The 22,093-nt window shown below is 43.7% G+C and overlaps 1 protein-coding gene across 1 annotated transcript in view; it reads right to left on the reverse strand.

Moving 5' to 3' along the window:
* Positions 1-2,080: 2,080 nt before the first annotated feature.
* Positions 2,081-22,093, reverse strand: part of KCNJ8 (potassium inwardly rectifying channel subfamily J member 8) — a 53,510-nt gene continuing 33,497 nt past the window's right edge. Inside the window, exon 3 of the mRNA XM_085652726.1 lies at positions 2,081-3,624. Within this exon, the coding sequence (XP_085508852.1) occupies positions 2,724-3,624 (901 nt within the window). The 3' untranslated portion in view covers positions 2,081-2,723. The remainder of the gene's footprint in view (positions 3,625-22,093) is intronic.

Genomic DNA, 22,093 nt, shown 5'->3' on the forward strand with positions numbered 1-22,093 from the left:
CCCTTTATGGTAGCTGAACGTTAGACTGGTGTGCTGAGAAGCTGTCAATCATAGCTGGTGATGTAAGGTAAGAAGATAAGTCCAAGCTCAGGAATGAGAACAGCACATTCGATCTCTGCTCTACTTGCAACTCAAATTACCGTAAAATGTGCATTTAAAGAAGTCATGCTAGTGGCATGTATGTTGCATTTCTTACTTTACTTTAACTAAACGCTACCCTCAATGAGCACCAATGACGTTTTCTTCATCTGATGTCTTTATAAGGCTCTACCTCAACTATAACTAGTTAAAGAAAGATGCAAACACTCTATTGCAGAAATCCACAGGAAAATGAGAAAATAAGCAACCACAAACAAAAAAGAAAAGAGAGGGGTGATTAACAAAGAGCATTGACGTCACAGAGAAGCAAACATGAGTCAGGACGATTGCAATCCTTTAGTGAATGTTATTTGTACAGAACATTGGCCCATGTGTACGAATGCATTTTCTCAGAGACTGAGAATGGGGAAACCCCTTGGAGACATCGGGCCCAAATTACGATGTCAGGCAGACTGCAACCAACCACCCGCCAGTTGCGGTCCAGCCGACACATGGCATTGCAGTCTGCCTGCCGCATTATGATGAGGCGGGTGGAGTCATCAGGCGGCGAGACTGTCTGCAGCGCTTCTAATGTGCTCAAGGAGCCCCTCGGTGCGTCGGAAAACACCACAATCCCCTAATGACGGTGGGGCCAGGCTCGGCTCCGCTGTCGAGATTGTGATAACAGTTTCTGACAGCCCTTTCATGTCAGTCTTTCCGACATGGAAAGGCTGTTGGAAAGTGTTTTTGGGGGCCACTAGCAGGGCCCCTTTCCCCCTCCGCTGTGGGAGCACACATCCCTGCACCGTGTGCTGCCACACGGTGCAGGGATGTTTCCAAACATGCATTATACAATGGAAGCTTGGGCTGCGGGCCTTTTCCGCCCACCGCGTAAGCTTTCATCCTAAAATGCATGTTTGTGACCGAGGTCAGAACCGCCGACCTCGTAATCAGGCCCATCATCTCCAATATGTAGAACTGCAAAACATGTTGTACTAGGTTTGCATTTCGTTTTGACAACATGCTCTGTTTCAAACTCTATGTAAACAACATTTTTGTGCAAATTGCCTGTTGTCTCTCATTTCCTTTAAAAAATCTAACGAGGTCAAAGAATATCACTTTTACCCGTGCAATGTTTTCCAGATAAAGCTGTTACATTTTTGCTGGAAAGATACATTGCATAATTGCATATTGTGTTTTGTAGATAAAAATGGGGGAAACGAGGGGTATTATTTTATTTTCGAAAGTCTGGTGCTGCAGAACTTAAAATGGAGTGATAACAGTGTACTTGGCAAATACCACGCTTGGTGGTATCAGTATTCATTATCTGTGGTATAACATCAGAGTACATCCTGGCTCAGGATAGTGAATAGAAACAATATCTTACTAGTAGGGCTAATTGCTTTCAGCCTCTGTGGTTGTTGATCTCCAACAGAAAGCAAAACTAACCATTCATTTTCTTTTTGACAAGAAATATGTCATTCAAAAAGGGTAGGCACTCATTGCAGGCATCTGTATGTACAAGCTCTTTTCATAGCAGCTAAGCAAGCCATAGGTTCTTGACACCTTCTGTCACTGCTTTTTACCCAAACGCATTGTAGATTTGTATTCACATTTCCCTAAGTATGCCAACAGAGCCAGGGCACTGGCAGCTATGCTACTCGTGCCTGCTACCAACACCAATGCTTAGTGTACAATTACAAGCCTCTGGAGTACTTTCTTCAGTAACCTAAGAAGGGTGGAGAGCTTCCGCACGCATGCTTTAGTTGCATTTGCCACAGACCTACAGAAGTGCAGTTCTGTCCTGAAATCATATGAACTCCCCAATTATCAACTTCAGTAATTATTTCATCGACTTCTAAATTATAAAGGGCCACATTTCCAATTTCTGCATTCACAGCTATGACACACAGATCTTCTAAACTCCTTTCCTTACTGATAACTTTCTTACACTTCATCATGAGCCTTATTTTGTGTGACCTTTTTTCAGCTTTCCTCTTTTCAAATTATATTTAAAAATGTTTTACCTAAGAATCTCTGGCATTAGGGCTCAACCCTCCAGAACTTCCCAAATTTCTTCAACTTTCCTAAACGTTCACTGCAAATCCATAAGGTATGATTTGCAAATACTATCTGAAATGTTTGAGCAGTGAGAATAGGTGGTGAAGGCCCATAAAAAGATCAGAATCTCTCTGTTTCTCCCATGACTTCTGGCAACATTATTTTTCACACATAGAAAAAGGACTATACCATAAAGTTTACTTAGCAGAGTTTTCGTCCTGATAGCGTTACATAACTGAGGACACTCATTCATTAATTGTGAAAGACAAAACAAAATAATGCACACTATTTACATATCTAAAAGACTTTCAATCAAATCCAATTTGAGCAGCTTTCCTTTCCTTATTAATAAATCATTAACATGTTCATCATTGCAGAGTATATCTCAGTGAAATAAACTTCCCTGCGTCATTAATATGATCGTCTCTAGTGAAAACGTGATCAAAATTCCTATTGCTGTTCACAAGGATTTCCTCTGCAGTAATGTGGAAAATAAATATTTTTAGCAGTTTTGCATTTTTCAGTTTCATGAAAAGTTTCATAAGTTTAGTTTGTAGTTCTGAGCAAAAATTGCTTTTTATGGTCTATGCTGTGTCTGCATTCTGACTTCCTTCTGGTGTTATAAATTGCACCTTGGGTACTAAGAGGGAGGAGTTGTTCCTCCTCATGGAGTTGGTACGCCTCATGGAATTATTCCTCCTCATTGAGTTCCGCTTTCTCAGTGAGTTCTGGTGAGACAGTTCACTCTTTTGCAGGGTTTGGATAAGTATTGAGGGTTTTTCGTCCAGTTCCCTGGCGCTACAGCGTGGCGCAGCCACTTTGACCGTGTTTCCAAATTTCGAATAGTCCACTGAGTATATCTCTTCTTCTTCCGTTACGATTGGCACAAATCTGTGGCCCCACCGAATTTCCTCTGCAACGTATGAGGTTCTTGCTTGAGTTGTGATACCTGTGGTTTCCACCACCCCTTCAAGTATGACTATAATTTCTAAGTCCTGGTTGATGAGGTCAGAAGCTGATATCTCATACAGAGGGCTTCGCTTGTCTATGACATGGCAGATGATCAGTGGGGCCACCAGGAAGATATTGTTGCTTTCAATGGGATTCTCCACAGGGATGTCTACCTGGTGAATGGGGATGACCTCTCCCTCAGGTGTGGTGGTTTTCCTAACCACCTGAATGCGCACTGAGGCGCTAATTATCATGCTCTTCCGCAGATCTCCAACTCGGAACATAAAACAAAGCCTGGCATTCCGCACGGCAATGACAGCGTGCCGGCTGAAAATCAGCGTTTCCGCTCGTCTGTGGGATTGTGCTGTTTTCATGAAGATGCAGCCCAACATGACTGCATTGATGATTAAACCCACAATGTTCTGCACAATTAAGACAGTGATGGCGAAAGGACACTGCTCAGTCATCATTCTCCCTCCAAAGCCAATGGTCACTTGAACTTCGATGGAAAAAAGAAAAGCGGAGGTGAAGGACCTGAAATAAAAAGCAAAATTAATCACATTAAAAGCATGTTTCAAGCTTAATGAATCATATTCAAAGCATGTTTCATGAAACAGGCTTCAATAAACATGATACAATTAGTACCGCTTAGATATGCCCCTTTTAATAAATCATAATTAGCATTCTTTTTGGAAATTAATTTATGATTTTTTTTACTGTTTCTTCAATGAAAGTAGACAACCTTGTTCAAGTAACTTCGAAATGTCACACTTTCCTGTGAAAATGTTTTATACTATTTTATTAGAGCAGAGCAGTGTTATTTTTTCTGGTGGTAGTATCATAAAGCATACCTAATTGCAAAAAGGTCAAGTTACACTTTTCAGAAACATTAAACAACAAACTATACAGAAGAGATACTTTTCAGAACCTGACTGATCAGGAGACCAGGAGAAGCATTACAAATCTCAGCCAAAAGCAATCATGCATCTAACTAGCTGGAGGAAATGTTGAGGTGTTTCCAAAAGATGCATAATTAGCGGTCACAAAAACATTCCCTATGCAAGATAAGTCAACAACAATACTGAAAATACTCCTTATCATCTCCTTCAGCCAAATGTGCAAAATTATTTGATGAGAAAATGAATACCTACAAAATATCCATACACTCACTACAGGCCGACCTGCTCTACATCCACTTTTTAGGTCTCGGCAAGACAGCGCTTGCTCTGTCTCTTTAAGACATGCTGTATCTACTTTGTGGGCTACAGCTGTTCTTGAGGCCTCCCAGTTGCTGGCTCCATTGTAACTCTCCTATTCTTTCTCCTCATTTGTCCATGGCATGCAGTTGTCATGCCTCTTGCTTTGTTTACCACTCCCAACAGCGGGACTAAATACTAAATAAATACACTGGTAACCATTTTAGCATCTCTTCAGGAACTCCTTTTGTCTTTAATCTGGAGCACTAGAGCGAGTGACTGTGTTTTACTGCTGCAAACAGGGCTATAAATCTCTTTTCTTATCAAACATTTGCTGTGCATTCAATGACTGAGGACAGTATTTTTTTGTTCATGCTCTTTGTCTTTGGTCTCTACTTGGGTGTCTTTTTTAATTTGTGCAGTTTTCACTTTGCGCAAAGTTGCCACTCCTCACATGACACCGTATTTATTGATGGATTTCAGTGCCGAAAGGCAAATCTGTATTTAACCTGAAACAGGGAGCCAAGAGACCAACGCTGTGCACACAGTGATGAAGGGATTCACCGGAACAACCAGCGAAGTCCGGGGCTCCAGCTGTGGTCTGTACAAGAGAACCCACCGTCCCCGCGGCCCCATGGATTTTGCTTAAATGAACTGAATGTAGGCTGCAGCCCGAGGGTTTCCAGTGAACACTGACACAGAGATAAATGAGCAGCAGCATTGTTTTGGAGGTGTGCTTCACACCGAAGGTTGCAGATGCAGAGTACATGGCACTGATCAATCAGCCTCATAAAAAACATGAAGCTGAAGCTGTCCGGGCCGCGTTGTATGTGGCGTAAATGCAAATTGTTCTACTTTAAACTTTTAAAATGGAGATGCCTTGAGGTAAATAGGTGTGCACAAGGGCTGCATGAACTCCAGGGTTGACGTGTGTAAGAAAGTGGGGTTTTGTTACAGTACCCCCCCACTTTTTGCCAGACTACTGATCCACTTTTTCTTGGTGTGCCCTGGGTCCCTGCCTAATCAGGTTCCCAGGGCCTGTGTTCTTTCCCCAAAACGAACCCAATTGGCATCTCTGGCCACAGGTCAGCCCCTGGTAAATGGTACTACAGGTACCCAGGGCACTGTGACCAGGGAAGACCTCTAAGGCCTGCAGCACTTATTGTGCCACCTTAGAGACCCTGTACCCTGACACTCACACACTGCCTTTGCAGACTGCGTGTCTTGGTGCAGAACAAAACAAAGAGTCGACATGGCACACATCCCTGTGTGCCATGACCACAAACCACTGCCCTGGCATAAATCAGTCACCCCTCTAGCTGTGTGCCCTATGCCAATGGTGAGGGTACAGGTGCATGAGCCGTGTACTCCTACAGTGCCCAAGTCCATTCCTGGGCCCTGCAAGTACAGTGTTGCCATTAAGAGTATATGGTGCTGGGAGTTTGTCATCACGAACTCAAAAACACCATAATGGCTACACTGAAGACTGAGAAGTTTGGTATTAAACTTCTCAGCACATTAAACCCACACTGATGACAGTGTGGGATTTAATGTAAAATGCACGACAGAGGGCATCTTAGAGATGCCCCCTGAAATCCGACCAACTACTAGTGACCTGAATGAGTGGTTGCGTAGGCTGCCACCACCAGACAGGTTTCTGGACCCCTGGGTCGAGAGCCTGCTGCTCTCGAGGGCCTGAAACAATGCACATCCTGGGACGAGGTGCCAAGCCTCCTCCCACAGGATGGGCACGGTTCACAAAGGGGAGGCTTCAAAGGCATACCGCCTTTGTGAGTCTCTCCAGACCATTTGCTGCTTTCATCAACTGGTCCCCACTGGTTCTACCCCCCACTTTGGGCGGGAGAACCGGCGGCAAAAAGTGAGGAAGGGATGTGTGCCCACCTCTGCCAGCTCCACCCCTCAGGTGGGGGAGACGAGGTGAAGCACACCCTCAAGTCCCCGCCATCTTGAGGATGGGGGGACACAGCCAGCCAGGGACAGGCTCCTGCCCCCCTCCCACAGGAGAGTGGCAGAATAGGGGGTGTACCCACCCAGGGAAAGGACCCATTGGTCCCTGCCCTTTACCTACCTGTAACGCCCCTAAATTTAGTATTTAGGGGGCACCCTGAACCTTGCTTCCTCAGATTAGAAACCACAAGAAAAGAAGATAAGAAGAAGGACTGAAGAGCTGTGCAGAGTTAACAAGAGGACGACGCCCACTGACTTGGCCCCTGCCCTACAGGCCTGTCTCCACTTGAACCTGCTCCTGCTCCTGGCGTATCCTGCAGCCAGCAACCTCACAAACCCCGGAGGACCTGCCTGCCTTCACTTCAAGGACTCTATCTCCCGAGAACACCGGACGTGTGTAAACTGCAGCTTCTGGTGCCAGCCAAGTACCGCGAATCAAGCACACTCTGCACACTCCGACCCCGGCCCGAGCTCGAGTGAACCAACACCACGAGGAGGGACCCGGGATCCGGTGATCCCTGACCTGCTTCAAGCCTCCAGACGAAACCTGCAGCATCAAACCAGAAGACCCCCCTACCGTGACCAGAGCAGGTAAGAAAATCCAACGTGAAAAGGCACCCCTGCACCCGACACCCCACGGCCTTGTGTTCCCAAGCCAGCGGTGCCTAGCCAGCCCACGACATCCCAACGTACCCCTCAAAGTGGTGGTCGCACCCAAAAGGTCTTCATCCCCGAGCCTGCAGCCTTTCTTCAAACTGGAGGATCTTCATAGCAAACCACAGGGCACCCTATATCGAAAGAGCACTCTGCACCCGGCCGCCTCAGTGCCGCTGAGGGTGCACTTTTTGTGCCTACTTGTTTCCCCCTTTGCCCTGACCTAAACCTTAGGAGCTTTGCTCTCACAGCCGTGTGGCCTGCTAGCCAGCAGCCACCAACCGGAGACCCCCTGTCCTCCCTAGAGCCGCTGAGGGTGCGACAACAGTGCATCACTGACCCTGGGGGACCCCTGAGTCTTACCCCAGAACCTTAACTTCCACAGTCGTTTACTTACCTGCAAACCGATAACCTGTTTTCTTCCATAAAATAAAATTGATAATTTACTTTCGAAAAAACAACTAAGTGTGGAGTTTTGAAAACTTGAAATATTCTTTAAAAATCGTAACAATAACCTAAATGCATTTTTTCAACTGTTTTCAAGAAATGTCCCAGTGCTGAATCTTGGCATCCAGCACTGAGTTAGAAAAAGTATCCTAAAAGTTACTTACTTGCAAATATTTAAAAAGCCCATTTATACCTGCTAAGTGTTGCAAACTGCTTCCTTAACTGTAAACCAAAACCCGTATAATTTCTACAGCAATTTTGAACTGTTTTCACACAAGTAATTTATTACTGCAAAGTATTTTTTTGCTTACCTGTACCAGGCTTGCTTGGTTCTAGAAATAAAACAACAGTATATTTTTTATACAAAAACAATTGGCCTAGAGTTCAGTTCTTGAGTGTGTGAATTAATTTGCTGACTGGGTGTGTACATCAGATGTGTAACACTGTCCTCTGATACTGCCTTACTGCTCGACCAAGCTGCCACTTTAGAGAGTAAGGTTCTATCTAAATGTAATCTCTGCCTTCCTCTGGGGACTCTTGGACTCCATACACACTGCACCACACTTTGGTGCAGTATATATAGAGCCAGTTTCTTACAACGTGTACCTCTGAACTCCATTGTAAGTCCACCAGAGTGAGGGGTATTTTTATTTCCAGTACCGAGAGGCCCCTGCATTACTTTTTGCTATTTGTTTTCTTTGAAAGCCCATTTGAATCGTGCTGTGGCCAAACAGAAATGCAGCAACATTTGGTTGTGTTTCGGGACAGCTCACTGAGTGGTGCGTCCACAGGCCCTGCAGTCGAAGGGTGGCAGCTTCATCAGCTCCACGCTCTGTCTAGCCCCCAGCAGGCCTTTGAGGAAGGACATCTGGCAGATTAGCCTATGAATCAGGATCTGATTTCTCGAGGAACCTTCAGGTCATTATAATGTTTACACACTGCCTACTGCTCTAACTTGTGCATCGGAGGTGCTCATAGGCGTGTCTACAATCAACGAACTCACTCAATGTTACAAACAGGGCGCAAGAAAAACACCCAAGGTGGTAAACTGCACTTAGCATGTATATATTTAGCAACATGCTGGTTTTAAAAGTGGTTATTTTTTTTCTGAAACGTGAGCTCAATTTAGAGAGTCATTAAATTCTTTATAAAACACACCCCACAACATACTTTCCTTGGGGCTACTCATTCAAAACATGCATGGTTTTAGGCTGAAGTGCTCTACATTTTCAGTTCAGGAACTCAAGTGGTACATATTTTGGTGCTCTCCACTGGCTGAAAATCTAGGATTCCCAGATGCCTGCAACAGGAGCACAGACTACATGAATAAGAGCATTCTTATAATAGTTTTTTACAGTGTTTAATAATGCAATAGCTAATGCTGTAAATGGTCCAATACTGATGCAAAATAAAGTCATAGTTCCAATCTCCGAACTTAAGAATGTCCAGGGATATCGACTGTAGATGTTCAACTCATTGTGTCAGTTGCTTCTTACATCAGAGAATAATAATATTAATTCCTATTTGTAAAGCACAAGCATGTCACCCTCTTAAAGGTTTCAAAGCGCTGGGGGGCATCAGGGAGATAAGTGAGCTATTGCCCGGGGTCACATGATGCTGAGCTGAGCTGCCTTCTGGCACCAGAAATCAAACTGTGAGCCCCACGCTCCGGCGTCAGCCACTCTGGCCGCTGCACCACACCTCTCCCAAGGAACATTTGTTCCCGAAATGGTATTGTGTGGTGCATCTACACAGAATTTTAAAATCACACTGAACAAGAACACCAAAAATAGAGCCCCGTCAAAAATGCAAGGTCTGCTTCTTGAATCAGACCCCATGCAGAGATGCGGACACTTTCAGAGAGAAGGTGAACATAGGTGCTACGCCTTGAAGAGAAGTATTGGCATTGCAGTTGTGCCAGAAATGCCACCTGGTCTGGACGATGGAAGCAGGCATGAGCAGTGGAAATGTGTGTACACCTAAGGCAGGATTGGAAAGTGGAGAGGGGATTATTGCAATCAGTGGATGACACTTGTGGCCCTTTCAGCATATAGCGAAACTGCAATGTCCTGTACCATTAAAAACGCAATGTTTTGCAGCGTTATTTTTGTTTGGCCCAACATTGCAAAGAATTTTAAATGGGGCTTTATTTCATTTAATGTAGCCTCTCACAAATTACCATGAAACAATGGTAGCACCAAAGAAAACAGTCCCAAAATAAATATCTCCTTGAAACTATGCATAACCATTTGCAACATGACGTGGGCTAATAACAGCAGGCAGTCTTGAATAAACAGCTATAGACCACACCAGCTACAGATCCCCATCCATATTTAACCCACCCAAACAGCCAACACTTTAGTTGGCAATTAACCCAGCTTGGTAATTTAATGCCATGAGCAAATGGTTCTAAAATAAGAAAAGTGAAAACATTATAATTTCTTGCTGCGTTATTGTAGTCTTTTTCTTAACAAAAATATATTTGACAGATCATCTCTCTAAACCCATTCACCAACAGGACAGAAGGTAGAATACCAATATGAAATAGAGAGTTCAACATAACTAACTAAAAGTAGTAAGCACAACAATTGAGATTTGATACGGTCATCAAATTAAGTCGTAGCGTGATAGAAACCAGAACGTGTTGGACTAATGTATATATTGTTGTCAACATAAGCTGGAAACAAAGTGATTTTCCTATTGAAATCACATTTGTAAAGTCATAATTTGGGGGCAGAAAACTGAACAAGTGAGAGTTAACATGCTCACTCGTCATTCAAAAGTGAAAGAAAATGCTTAGGTGTCTGTTAGATTAATCCACCTCCTCAATAGTAGGACGAGGCTTGGCACCACCACGTGAAGGCTGATTGCCAAAGTCGGCATTGGGCATTCCCCCAGGCATCCCACCCTGGTAGATTTTTGAGATTATGGGGTTACAGACCTTCTCCAGCTCTTTCTGCTGGTGCTCGTACTCTCCAGCCAGAAGACGGTCTGGTTACATTTGTCCAAGATCTTCTTCTTTGCTGATCTTGTCTTTAAGTTTGTAGTCCTCCACTGTGCTTTTAATGTTGAGGGCATAGGATTCAACTGAGTTCTTGGCAGCAGCCTTCTCTCCCTAGGCTTCATTATCTGCTTTGTATCTCTCTGCCTCCTGCACCATCCTCTCGATCTTCTCTTTGGTCAGCAAGCCCTTGTCCTTGGTGATGGTGATCCTGTTCAATTTGCCTGAACACTTGTCGACGGCAGAGACATTCAGGGTGCCATTCCACCAAGCACCTACCTCACATCCATGAGCTAATCATCCCTCTGAGTGATGTCTGACTTGTATACAGAGAATCAATTTTTTAGTTAAAGAACAGCGCGTTTCTATTATTGATTTGGTACTTTTTGCCACAGTTCGTCAATGGGAAGTTGTTCTAAATTTCAGCTCTGTCGATGGCTTGCTGCTTTCCATTTTGGAAAGTGCTAGATGGATGAAGTTGGCTGGTGAGAAAAGGGTGCATCTGCTACTGAGGAGCAGTGGAGGTGTAAATAATGTGACAAGATAAATGCAAAGAAAGAGTGGTTTGACACAAAGAAAGCTCCAAAAACAACCAGAGTAAGCTTGGTGAGGTGGAGGGCACATCATCTCTCTGCACCTATTAACAGATTGAGATAATATGCAATTAGAATGGAGTTTTTGGAGAATGACTTGATTCTTTCACATTGTCAGCACTACATGGTGGATGGAGGTGACAAGAGGGTAGGCTGATAATGGGTTGTCTAGCCTCCTTTTTTTGTTTTTGGTTTAAAGACTCCTGAACTTACTTCAATGGACTTTGGATGTAACTAGCGAAGCCAATACCTTATTTAGCTCCGTAACTTTCAGTCATTGGCATTAGACATTTTAAGGCACATCATTGATCATCTCACCATTTTTCTCTTGTCTGTTTCACTGTGACCTCCAGTGGAATGCAAGGGAGACTGTTTTTGGGTCAAAGTCTACCAGACAGCACAGCTGAAAGGTTCCCCGGAAATGCATTCCACCCATTGCTGACCATTGGCTTTGTGGTTTGTAACTCACAATTTCTTGGTCTCTGTTTGCTGGCTTTATTTGTTTTAGGCTGTCCAACTTGAGTTTGTCCCTTTCCTTGCCCAAACCCTTTTTATTGTATTCTTCCATCATTACACAATTTCTGTAAACAGGCCTTTAAATCTTGTTCTTATCTTGTCGCATTTGCTGTGCATTCAAAGACAGAGATCAAATGTCAGGGTCTGTCTTCCTGGGATTTTGGTGTTTCTTTCTCTGACTTCAATGTGAGGGGATTTATGTGACAATCATGCTGGCTACTCTGGGTATGCTGCACCATGCTAAAAAAAATTCTAGCACAAAACAAAATGTAAATGTCTGTAAATTAACTGTGCAGATATTTCAGAATATGGAAAGCACGAATGAAGCATGTTTTTTGATTACTCAGAATGTAGTGGAAACAAATATTTTAATGCAAATCATTACATTAGTTGATGACATTTCCACACATTATCATTTGTGTGCTGTATACTTTTATCAGTAAAACTCTATGTCAGTGCAGATGCAATGGTCATTCCAAATGAAGATGTGTTGTCTGTAATAGCAGTGCGCTACCACACCATGCCTACTCCACCTTACCCAACTCCACTTTACTCTGCACCACTCCACAACTTTGCACTCTACTGTTCACCACTCCACACTACACCCCTCCACACGGTTTTACTGCAATATACTCTGTACCATTCCACACTATGCCATTCCACTCCACACTGAGTCTCTGCACTCTACTAGGCACTACTCCACTCTGTGCCACTTTACTCTACGCCTCTCTATTCGACAGCACTGTACTCTATACCAGTGCACTCTACTCCACACTACTCTCCTATGCACCACAGCACTCTATGCCACTTCACTCCACCTCGAAACAATCTATTGTACTTCACTCTATTTCACTCTGCACCGCTGCGATCTACGCCACTGCATTATGTATCACTGCACTGCACACCAATGTACTGTGCACCACTGCACCGAACTATATGCTGCTCTGCAACACTGGGCTCTACTGCACTCTATGCCACTCTACTTTACACCATTGCATTCTATGTCACTTTCCTCTGTACCAGTCTACACCACTGAATGCACTCCATGCCACTCAGCACCACTTTGCTCTGCGCCACTCTTCACTGCACCACTGCACTCTACTCTGGACCAATCCATGCCACTGCACTCTATGCCAGTGAACTGTATGCCAATGCATTCTGCGCAACTGCACTCTGCGCCAGTGCACTCTGCACCACTATACTTTGCAAACCACTATAATCTGTGCACCACTCTACTATATGCCACTTTAATCTACTGTGCACCACTCTACTCTGCCAGTACACTCTACCCCACTCTACTATGAACTCTGTGCCACTGCACAACTGCACTCTCACCACTGCACTCAACTCTATGCCACTCTACGCAATACATCTTCTAACCCAACTTTCTGACTCATCTCAAACTTCTTTCTACTACTCTTTCCAATGCACTTCCCTATTTCTCACACTATACATCTATCAATATACCCTCTACACTCACTCCCTCATATCACTACCACTCATACCACTACTATAATCCCCAAAATAACCCTTTCTAGACTCTCCCTTACTCTACCCCATCTTGCATCATCTGACACCTCTTTTACTATACCGATCCCCAAAGCAAACCTTTCTAAACTCTTCCCTCTGACTCTTCCCCTGCACAACCCCTTTTTACAAATTGCAAAAGCTTCCTCCTAATGACATGACCCAAAAAAATAATAATAATAATCCTTCACTCTCCTATCCCGCCACTATCCTTTTTAATCAAAATAACAGACAAACATGTTCACTTCTCAAATTTCATATTCCACTATACTAATTCGCCACTATTCCCGTATGGGTCCCAGAGTAGCGTGCTACTTGCCAAAAAAGCGCTTCAACACCTCATTAGAGGTAAGCAAGAACTATATAAATGCAAACCTTTTTCTCTCTTCTATCCCTTCGCTACCTTTCTCTATCCAACTGAATAACACATCCACCACTCAAACTACTTTCATATTTCACTATACTAATTTTCAACACTAATCCTTTATGGGTTCCAGAGTAGTGTGCTACTTGCCAATAAAGCGCTTCAACACCCCATCAGGGTTACAAGCGCTATATAAATGCAAATCTTTTCCACCCCTCCCCAACCCATCTCAATCCAAATAACTGACTAACATATCCACCACTCAAATTACTTTCATATTTCACTATATTAATTCAACACTAATCCTTATGGGTTACAGAGTAACTCGCTACTCACCCAAAAAAAGAAAAGCGCTTCACACCCCATCAGGGGTAGCAAGCGCTATATAAATACAAACCTCTTTCCCTCTTCTATCCTGTCGCTACCCTTCTCTATCCAAATAACTGAATAACATATCCACCACACAAACTAGTTCATATTTCACTATACTAATTTTCAATACTAATCCTTTTATGGGTTCCAGAGTAGCATGCTACTCGCCAGAAAAGCTCTTCAACACCCCTTCTGGGGTAACAAGCGCTATATGAATACAAACCTTTCTACCCCTTCTATCCCTCCCCTATCCTTCTCACTCCAACTAACTGACTAATATCCACCACTCAAATTACTTTCATATTTCACCATACTAATTCACCACTAATCCTTTATGGATTTCCGAAGTAGCGTGCTACTGCCCAAAAAAAAAAAAAAAAAAGTGCTTCAACACCCCATCAGGGGTAACAAGCGCTATATAAAAACAAACCTTTTTTCCTTTTCTATCCTTACGCTATCCTTCCGAATCCAAATAACCGACTAACCTATCCACCACTTTAATTACTTTCATATTTCACTATACTAATTCAACACTAATCTTTTATAGGTCCCGGAATAGCATGCTACTCGCCTAAAAAGCGCTTCAACGCCTTGTCAGGGGTAGTAAGCGCTATATAAATGCAATTACAATACAATTAAAAAACAATACTCTGCATCACTCCCCTCTATGCCACTCTAATTTATTCTGCATCACTGCACACCACACCACTGCACTCTACACCTCTGCACTCTACCCTGCATCACTTCCCTCTACCCTGCACCATTCCTCTCTATCCTGCAGCACTCCACAATGCACAATACCATTCCACATAATGGAGTCCATCACACGCAATCTCACTCTACATGTTTCCATGACAGGTAGTATCATTTAGTTACTATTCACATAATTCCTCAGCACACCATTCCACAAATTTCCACTATACATCTTCACACTACACCACACAATTCCTCAACACAATATTCCACAACAAACAATTCAAGAACAACCCATCTTGGAAGTGTGACAGGGTTGCACTTCCACCAACCCTGTCATCTCTCCCCCACACATTCACTGCCCCTCACCTCTCTCCCTCACACTACCACTACCCCCTTTTATCTCACAATTCCACTGCGCACCTCTCATCCCTCCCTCATACTCCCTGTCTCCTCTCTATACTGCCTGCTTACACATACTACCATCCTATAGCTCCTCATGCTGTGCACTTTTCCACCTTCCTGGGTTCCCCTCCCACTCATCCCTCTCTCTCTCTCTCTCTCTCTCTCGTACTCTCTCACACCTCTCTCTTACACTCTCACACACTCTTCCCGTCTCTCCCACAGCTATCTGATCACAGTTTCTTTCCCAAGCATTTTCAAGATTACCATCCCGCAAACACATGCGCTCCTTCTCTTCTTAGGGTGTCTTGTTTCCACAGGAGCTTCCTCTTTATGCATCTGTGACCTGCCATCCCCTTCTTTCTCTCTTTCTTACATACTCTTTCTGCTCCTCTGTCTGGAGTTCTTTCACCGCTTCGTGCATAAATTACCTATCCCTCACCATCTTGGTTTCTATCTATTCTGGGGAGCTCTTATCCCTATCAATTCACCATGCCACATCATTTCACTACACAAATGCACTACACACCACACAATTCAAACCCACACAATTCCACAACTAACAGTTCCAATTTAACCCACATAATTCCACTCCACAGTGCATACATCCACTCCAAACAAAAACACATACATAAAAGACATTGGGGCATATCAGCAACAACCGGCGATAATTATCGCTAAGCGCACTTAGCGCTAGTATAATTATCGCCGGCTAGCGTGGATTTTTATCGCTGAGATAGCGTGCTATTAGCAACGCTTATCTGAAAAGCGATAAAAATCCTAGCGCTAACTGCCAAACGTGTGATTATCGCTGGAAACCCAGCGATAATCCCACGAAGTTTGGCGATAGCTTGCTGATAGGGCCTCACATACTTAGCCATGATATCCACCTTCCATAGGATATCATGGCTAAGTCAGTTTCAAAGCAGGCGTAAGAAAGTAGCGATAACAGAGGTTATTGCTACTTTTCCTGTCACTATGCTGCTTTGCGTGAGGCTTAATAATAGGAGAAATGTCGCTTAGTGACATTTCTCCCGTTATCTTGGGGAGGAACGCCCACTCTGCATCTCATTAGTAATGCAAAGATGGGCGTTAAGGGAAATGGAGATAAGGCAAGGTTTCACGCGATAGCGTGACCTTGCTGATGAGGCGATAAAAATATCACCGCTTTTCATCCGAAAACGGACGCAAAAGCGGCGATAATTTTTTAACGCCTGCTTGCTGATATGCCCCATTGCCATTCACATATCCAATAGCTCTAACTCTGGCAAATGCGAGACACATTGCATTGCAAATGCTTGTTTTCCCTACAGTCCTGTGGGTGTGACTGGTGTGCATGCTGCCAGCTGGGTCATTTCTGATTCAGGCACGATTCTAATGAGAATTAAGGGGCATATCAGCAACAACCGGCGATAATTATCGCTCAGCGCTCTTAGCGTGAGGATAATTATCGCCGGGTAACGTGGATTTTTATCGCCTAGATAGCGTGCTATTAGCAACGCTTATCTCCTCAGCGATAAAAATCCTCACGCTAACTGCCTAACGTGGGATTATCACTGGAAACCCAGCGATAATCTCACGCAATGTGGCGTTAGCTTGATGATAGGGACTCACAAACTTAGCCATGATATCCGCCTTCCATAGGATATCATGGCTAAGTCAGTCCTGAAGCAGGCGTAAGGAAAGTAGCGATAACCCTTTTCCTGACGCTATGCTTCATAGCGTGGGGCTTGATGACAGGAGAAATGTCGCTTAGCGACATTTCTCCTGTCATGTTAGGTCAGGAACGCCCACTTTGCATCTCTAATGAGATGCAAAGTGGGCGGTAGGAATCCCCATGCTAAAGCAAGGTTTCACGCATTAGCGTGGCCTTGCTAATTAGGCGATAAAATTATCGCCGCATTTCGGCCGAAAACGGCCGCAAAAGCGGCGATAATTTTTTATCGCCAGGTTGTAAATATGCCCCAAAGTATTTTATTGATGAAAAAATTACCGCAGGTCATAATCGAGCCCAATAGTTTACCATCCATTTCTTCTTGCAAGGCACGTAATAGCCACCAATTAGCCTACAGACCCTTGTCTTAAATCATACATCAAATGTTTCTTCTATACACTAGTCCAACTCATTGAAGATATAAAACAATCTTGCCTTTAAGTCGAAGTCCTTGACCCCATGACTCATTTCGAAATCTTGAAGAACCCAGAACAAGGTGCTAGGCAACTATTATCGCACCTCAAATCTACCACACCCTAGAAAACTTGAAATTCATTGAACGAGATAACATCCAGAGTATGTGTAAAATCACAAACTATCTAATGAGTGTTGTTTAGACATGATAGTTGCTACAAGTACAATAAAGCATGGCAGAGGGTGCTAGAGAGAGTAGGGGAGACCGAAAGATGGAAATGTGAGACCATGCAAATTTCAAAATAGTAGATTCTGGGTCTGATATGCTATTCTTACTTGCAAACCAAGAGCATGCAATTTGCACATTGACATTTCGCATTACAAGCCTTCCATTTAGGGGGGTCCCAAAGTGACTTGTGCGATGAATACTAAATTGAAAGGTCGCAATTTTAGCTCCACTGTGTTTGGCTGTAAATGCAGGGATGGAGGCTTTCAAAGAACAGCAAACAGCCATGCCTGCATTTACTTTCACAGTAGAAAACATCTTTTTAATAGCTGCCCAATCCTATTAGGGGATATGAATGTCTTTAAAAAAGAAAAGGTTTCCTGTGTGGGAACAATTCGAGGGAAGCAGACACTCTGCCTCCCAGAGGCCATCAAAACAATTCCCTATGGGGATCATATGCCACGGAAAAAGCAACTGCAATTATAATGCAAGCATGATAAACTATAATCTATGAACAAATGTTTAGCAAAGACAACTATTATGCCATGCACGTGGCTAGGATGTGCTACAATATGCACAAATAACAATTGGCCTTACATTTGAGTACCTGGCATACCTTTTAAGACGTTGGAAGTGTGGTCAGGGTAATTCAACGCTAGTAAGTGTAATCCCCAACTAAGCAAAAAATGTTTGGATATTTCTAAAGATGCAGAAATGTAGTCCTCACATTTATTTAAACTCTAGTTTTCATATAAAATAACAATTTAAGCATAGTGCATAAACTAAAGGGAGGTGTACCGATCTGTGCAATGTTGATAGATGTGAATGGTTACTGTTGGAAAATGGCCCTCTCTTAAGGGTCACCCCAAACGTTTTGCCTTTCCCCTCCTATTTTTGTGACTTCCTTTTTGTTGGCTTTAGGATTTCAAGCACTTTACCACTGCTAACCCATGCTAAAGTGCATGTGCTCTCTTCTCTAAACATGGTATGATTGGGTTACACCTGTTTGGCATATTTTTCATTTCATTTTAAGTCCCTTGTATAGTGGTATGCCATATAGCCAGGGCCTGTAAATTATTAGCTGCTTTGTTTTGAACTCTCCAGCATTTGTGGGTTCTCCTCAGAACTGCTGAACACTTGCGTCCACTTTCAATTTGAACCTTCCAGCCATACATGTGAAATTAAATTATGCACTTTAAAATGGATTGCATTTGAAGCGATACGGCACCTTAAGCCCAAGAATTTTCTCGTCAGGTCCATCTTCAACACTCGACCAAACACATGTTTTAAATGCTGTGAAGCAATTTTTGGCAGGAACTATCACTTAATTTCAGAATGCCAACTGGCTGCGGTTGATCCAATCAACTGCAGAGCTAGTTAGGATTTCGAAATTTAGTGCTAAAGAAAATTCCCCTTGTGTGGCTGGAAGTTTCACATTGAAAATGGACACGAGTGTTCAGGGAGTCCTGAGGTCCTGACAGTTTTTCACAAACAACAAGTGCATTCAGAAGACTTGTTGCTGGTTTTCAGGGAATTAATTGATCAAATGATGGAATAGATATACCCCTGGTGGTAGCCAGCTTGACACTGTTTGGTTCTTGGCATATTAGGTAGGAGCTTGAATGGATGTCTAAAATATATTTTAGAGCAGTTGATTCCAGTACTCGGGTACATTTGTGAGTTCTGTGTTTTTGATGTAAAAAATGAGTCTTTGTTAAATCCGTCAAAGTGATTTGATTTTGTTCTGTCATGCTGTTTTGTGGGTGAGACATATATCAAAAAAGTATGTTCATTATATGTTATGCTTCTGTTTACAATCATTTGTACACATTAATAAGTGTTTTGTTTCCAAAGAAGAAAATAAATGGTGATCAAAATAATTACATTGTGTTATCACGGAAGTAACTAAGATTGTTTGAAAGTACAGTTGGTATTGGCACCTGTTTATGAGTTTTCAGTAGCCTTGCAATGCTGACTATTCAATTGCCCCAACTCCTTTTGTTTTTGTGTTACTTTTAGAAAGCAGACATTTCTCTGCTCGTATTGCTCTGTGTGCCTTGCAGCCCATCTCCAAAGCATATCTGGAATGGGTGACAGCTATACTTTGTGCATTCCCTCTATACAGCCACAGACACAGGAAGGGTGGGTGTGACAGAGAGCTCATCAGCATTTATCTGCATTATGATAGCTTTTTCTGGGCAGAAAGGGAGCAGGGGAGCTGACACACCTGACTAGGCAGTGTCCTGTTTCCCACACAAAGGGCTGATTGCCCCCTACTGATAGTCTGGAGTCAGGGCTGGAAAGAAAGGGAACTCTGTGCACTTCAAGGGCCAGTTTTGAAGACACGCCCACTTCAAAGGCACTACTGGGTATAAATACTGGGGCTTTGACCCTACCAAGACAGTACACTACTGGACCTGTGACAAACTCTGCCAGGTGTAGACTGTTGTGCTTCAAGTATTGCCACTCTACCTGACTGTAGCTCTAGAATAACTGATTTTTCTGCTTTGCTGTACTGCTGTGCTGCCTACTGGAGCCATCTCACTTGAACCCAGAGTGACTCCAAGGACTTGCTGTTCTGAAGTCTCAGGGCCATCAAAGACTTCCTTAAAATCTGCAAAAGCACCAGGACTCTACCATCTGTGAGTACTGCCCTGCCAAGGGGTGCCAATCCAGTCCTGGTCCCCTGAAAGGAGACCTTTGCTGTCCAGAACCAACAGAATCGACACAGTAACCTCTTTGCGCTGATTGGAACTGGCGCATTGCCCTTTGATGCCGACGCATAAGCTGACTGACAACATTGTTTCGATGGACTGTGTGGCTCAATGATGATTCATGGTGTGGCTCGACGGTGACACGGAACCTGCACCGCAGAGGGTTTCGTCGATGAAGCCTTCATTGCATGCACGGACTGGAGCCGATGCACCAAGCCATCAACCTTGGTGAGAGCTATATGAGCCCTGTGGCTGGCCTGCCCTCAATCGTGGTCAGCTTGAATTTTGGATTTACCCCGGTCCTGCACAACCTCAAGTAACCCCTAAGCACTATTTGCTTCTAAGCACTACTTTTTTATTTATTCTTTAAAAATTCATAACCCCTGTTCTACTTATTCGATTTTTGTCATTGTGTTCCTGTTTTACTCATAAAAATATAATCTAGTTTTCTAAACCAGTTTGGAGTATTTTTGTGGTGTTTTCATTGTGTTACTCTGTGTGTGTGTAGCACAAATACTTTACACATTGATAGATTAGTAGGGACTGGCAGGGAATGCGGTGGAGGGGTGGGGTGAGGGAGGGGGCAGGGCCAATATATATAAAAAAATATACTATGTACTTTTTCCCCCAGACGTGTCTCTCCTCCGCTTCAATGTCTGGCGAGTCCCTGAGGAAGGAAGCACCTAGGCTCCCCATAGACAATCACTTAGCAACTCAGCGTCGTGATTGGTCTGAGCGCAGTGGATAAGTGCGCTGATAGGGCCTGGGGGCATGGGCATGCTCCCCACCAGGCTGTGCAGTGCAGCCTGTTGGAGAACATGCAAATTACGCATGACTGTTTGGCTGGACCAAGGCGGCTGGCCAAGCAATCATCAGCACTTGGAGTGTGCAAACCACTACTTTCCCTGTGCCTCCAGCCCTACCCCAACTTAACCCAGCCACAAACCTGTATAAAATCAAATGATAATAACTACATTATTATAATTTTATTTTTCCTGCTCAAAGAGCAGTGGGGCGGTGTTCTTCCGCCTCAGCGGAGGAGCCGCCCCTTCTTTAGATAAGCCTGTATTCTCTTTGCAAAGCTACCAGAGGCTGAGCACAGGTTATCTTTTAGTGTGTATCTAGCTTACCCTCACTAGAGTGGTGGTTTCTGCTTGTACAGGGTGCATACTCTGACAGCCAGAAGCTCCATTTACTACAGCTGCCATATGTATTAAAAACACCTGCAGAGAAGAAGAGAGCATACATAAAAATAAAATCAGCAATTTAATCAAATCAAAGGCCAAGATATGTTTTGGCTTGCATGGAAGCACCAAAGACTACCTATTTTATTCAATTTGTATGTAAACGATGTAGGCAAATCCGAGGGGATCTTATTTTACTTGAATTTCTATTATAAAAGTGATGTGGGATATGTATCTCCTGTGCGTCCAAGGTATCGTCTGGTTCAGCACCTTGGATCAAGAAGAGCGACATCTACATACACACTTGCGTTTTTCGTTTTATACTGTCTTGCTATGCCATTTGATTTGATCACACACAAGAATTTTCAAGTCAAGTAACTTTCTCGAGTACAGCAGAGCCCTGAAGAAGTCTGTATGAGGACAAAACGTGTCGGCGATCTTTAATTTTAAGAATTGAACAAAGAATAAAGAACTTTCATACGTACAATCAAAACTTATTAGTGGTTCCCTTATTTTTGTTTGGGAAGATCTTGATATAGTTCTTATCTGCTTTTTAGGTCTCGTCTGAGACAGCGCTTTAGCGCTGCTCTGGCGAGAGCTATAGAAAGCGCGTTTTGGAAGTGCAAACGAGTGCTTTCAGGCCTCCAAATACAGTGCATGTGCGCCGGGCGCGTGCACCATTTGGCAGCCTGAAAGCACTCGTTTTCTTTCACTTTCGCGCTTTGATGTTAGATCGCGATCGCGATCACTTTCACATTTGCGGCCGCCTCCCTTCCTCCCTCCATGATTGACCCTCTCCTGCACTATCTGAAAAACCCTTGTACTTTAGTGTTTCACGATGAAAACAACCCGTGGTAGGCGTGCTGTGCTTCTTACCAACAACAGTGGGAGTGTGCCGATGCTTTAATCAAAACAAACACACATTGCAGGACCAGGCGCGCAACACCCATTGGACTCGCAGGGCTTCAGCCCCCCCCCCCCTCCCCCCGTCGTGTGTGGCAGCCCGGGATGAGACAGC

Source organism: Triturus cristatus, chromosome 4_1 (assembly GCF_964204655.1).
Source record: "Triturus cristatus chromosome 4_1, aTriCri1.1, whole genome shotgun sequence".
Taxonomy (NCBI): Eukaryota; Metazoa; Chordata; class Amphibia; order Caudata; family Salamandridae; genus Triturus; species Triturus cristatus.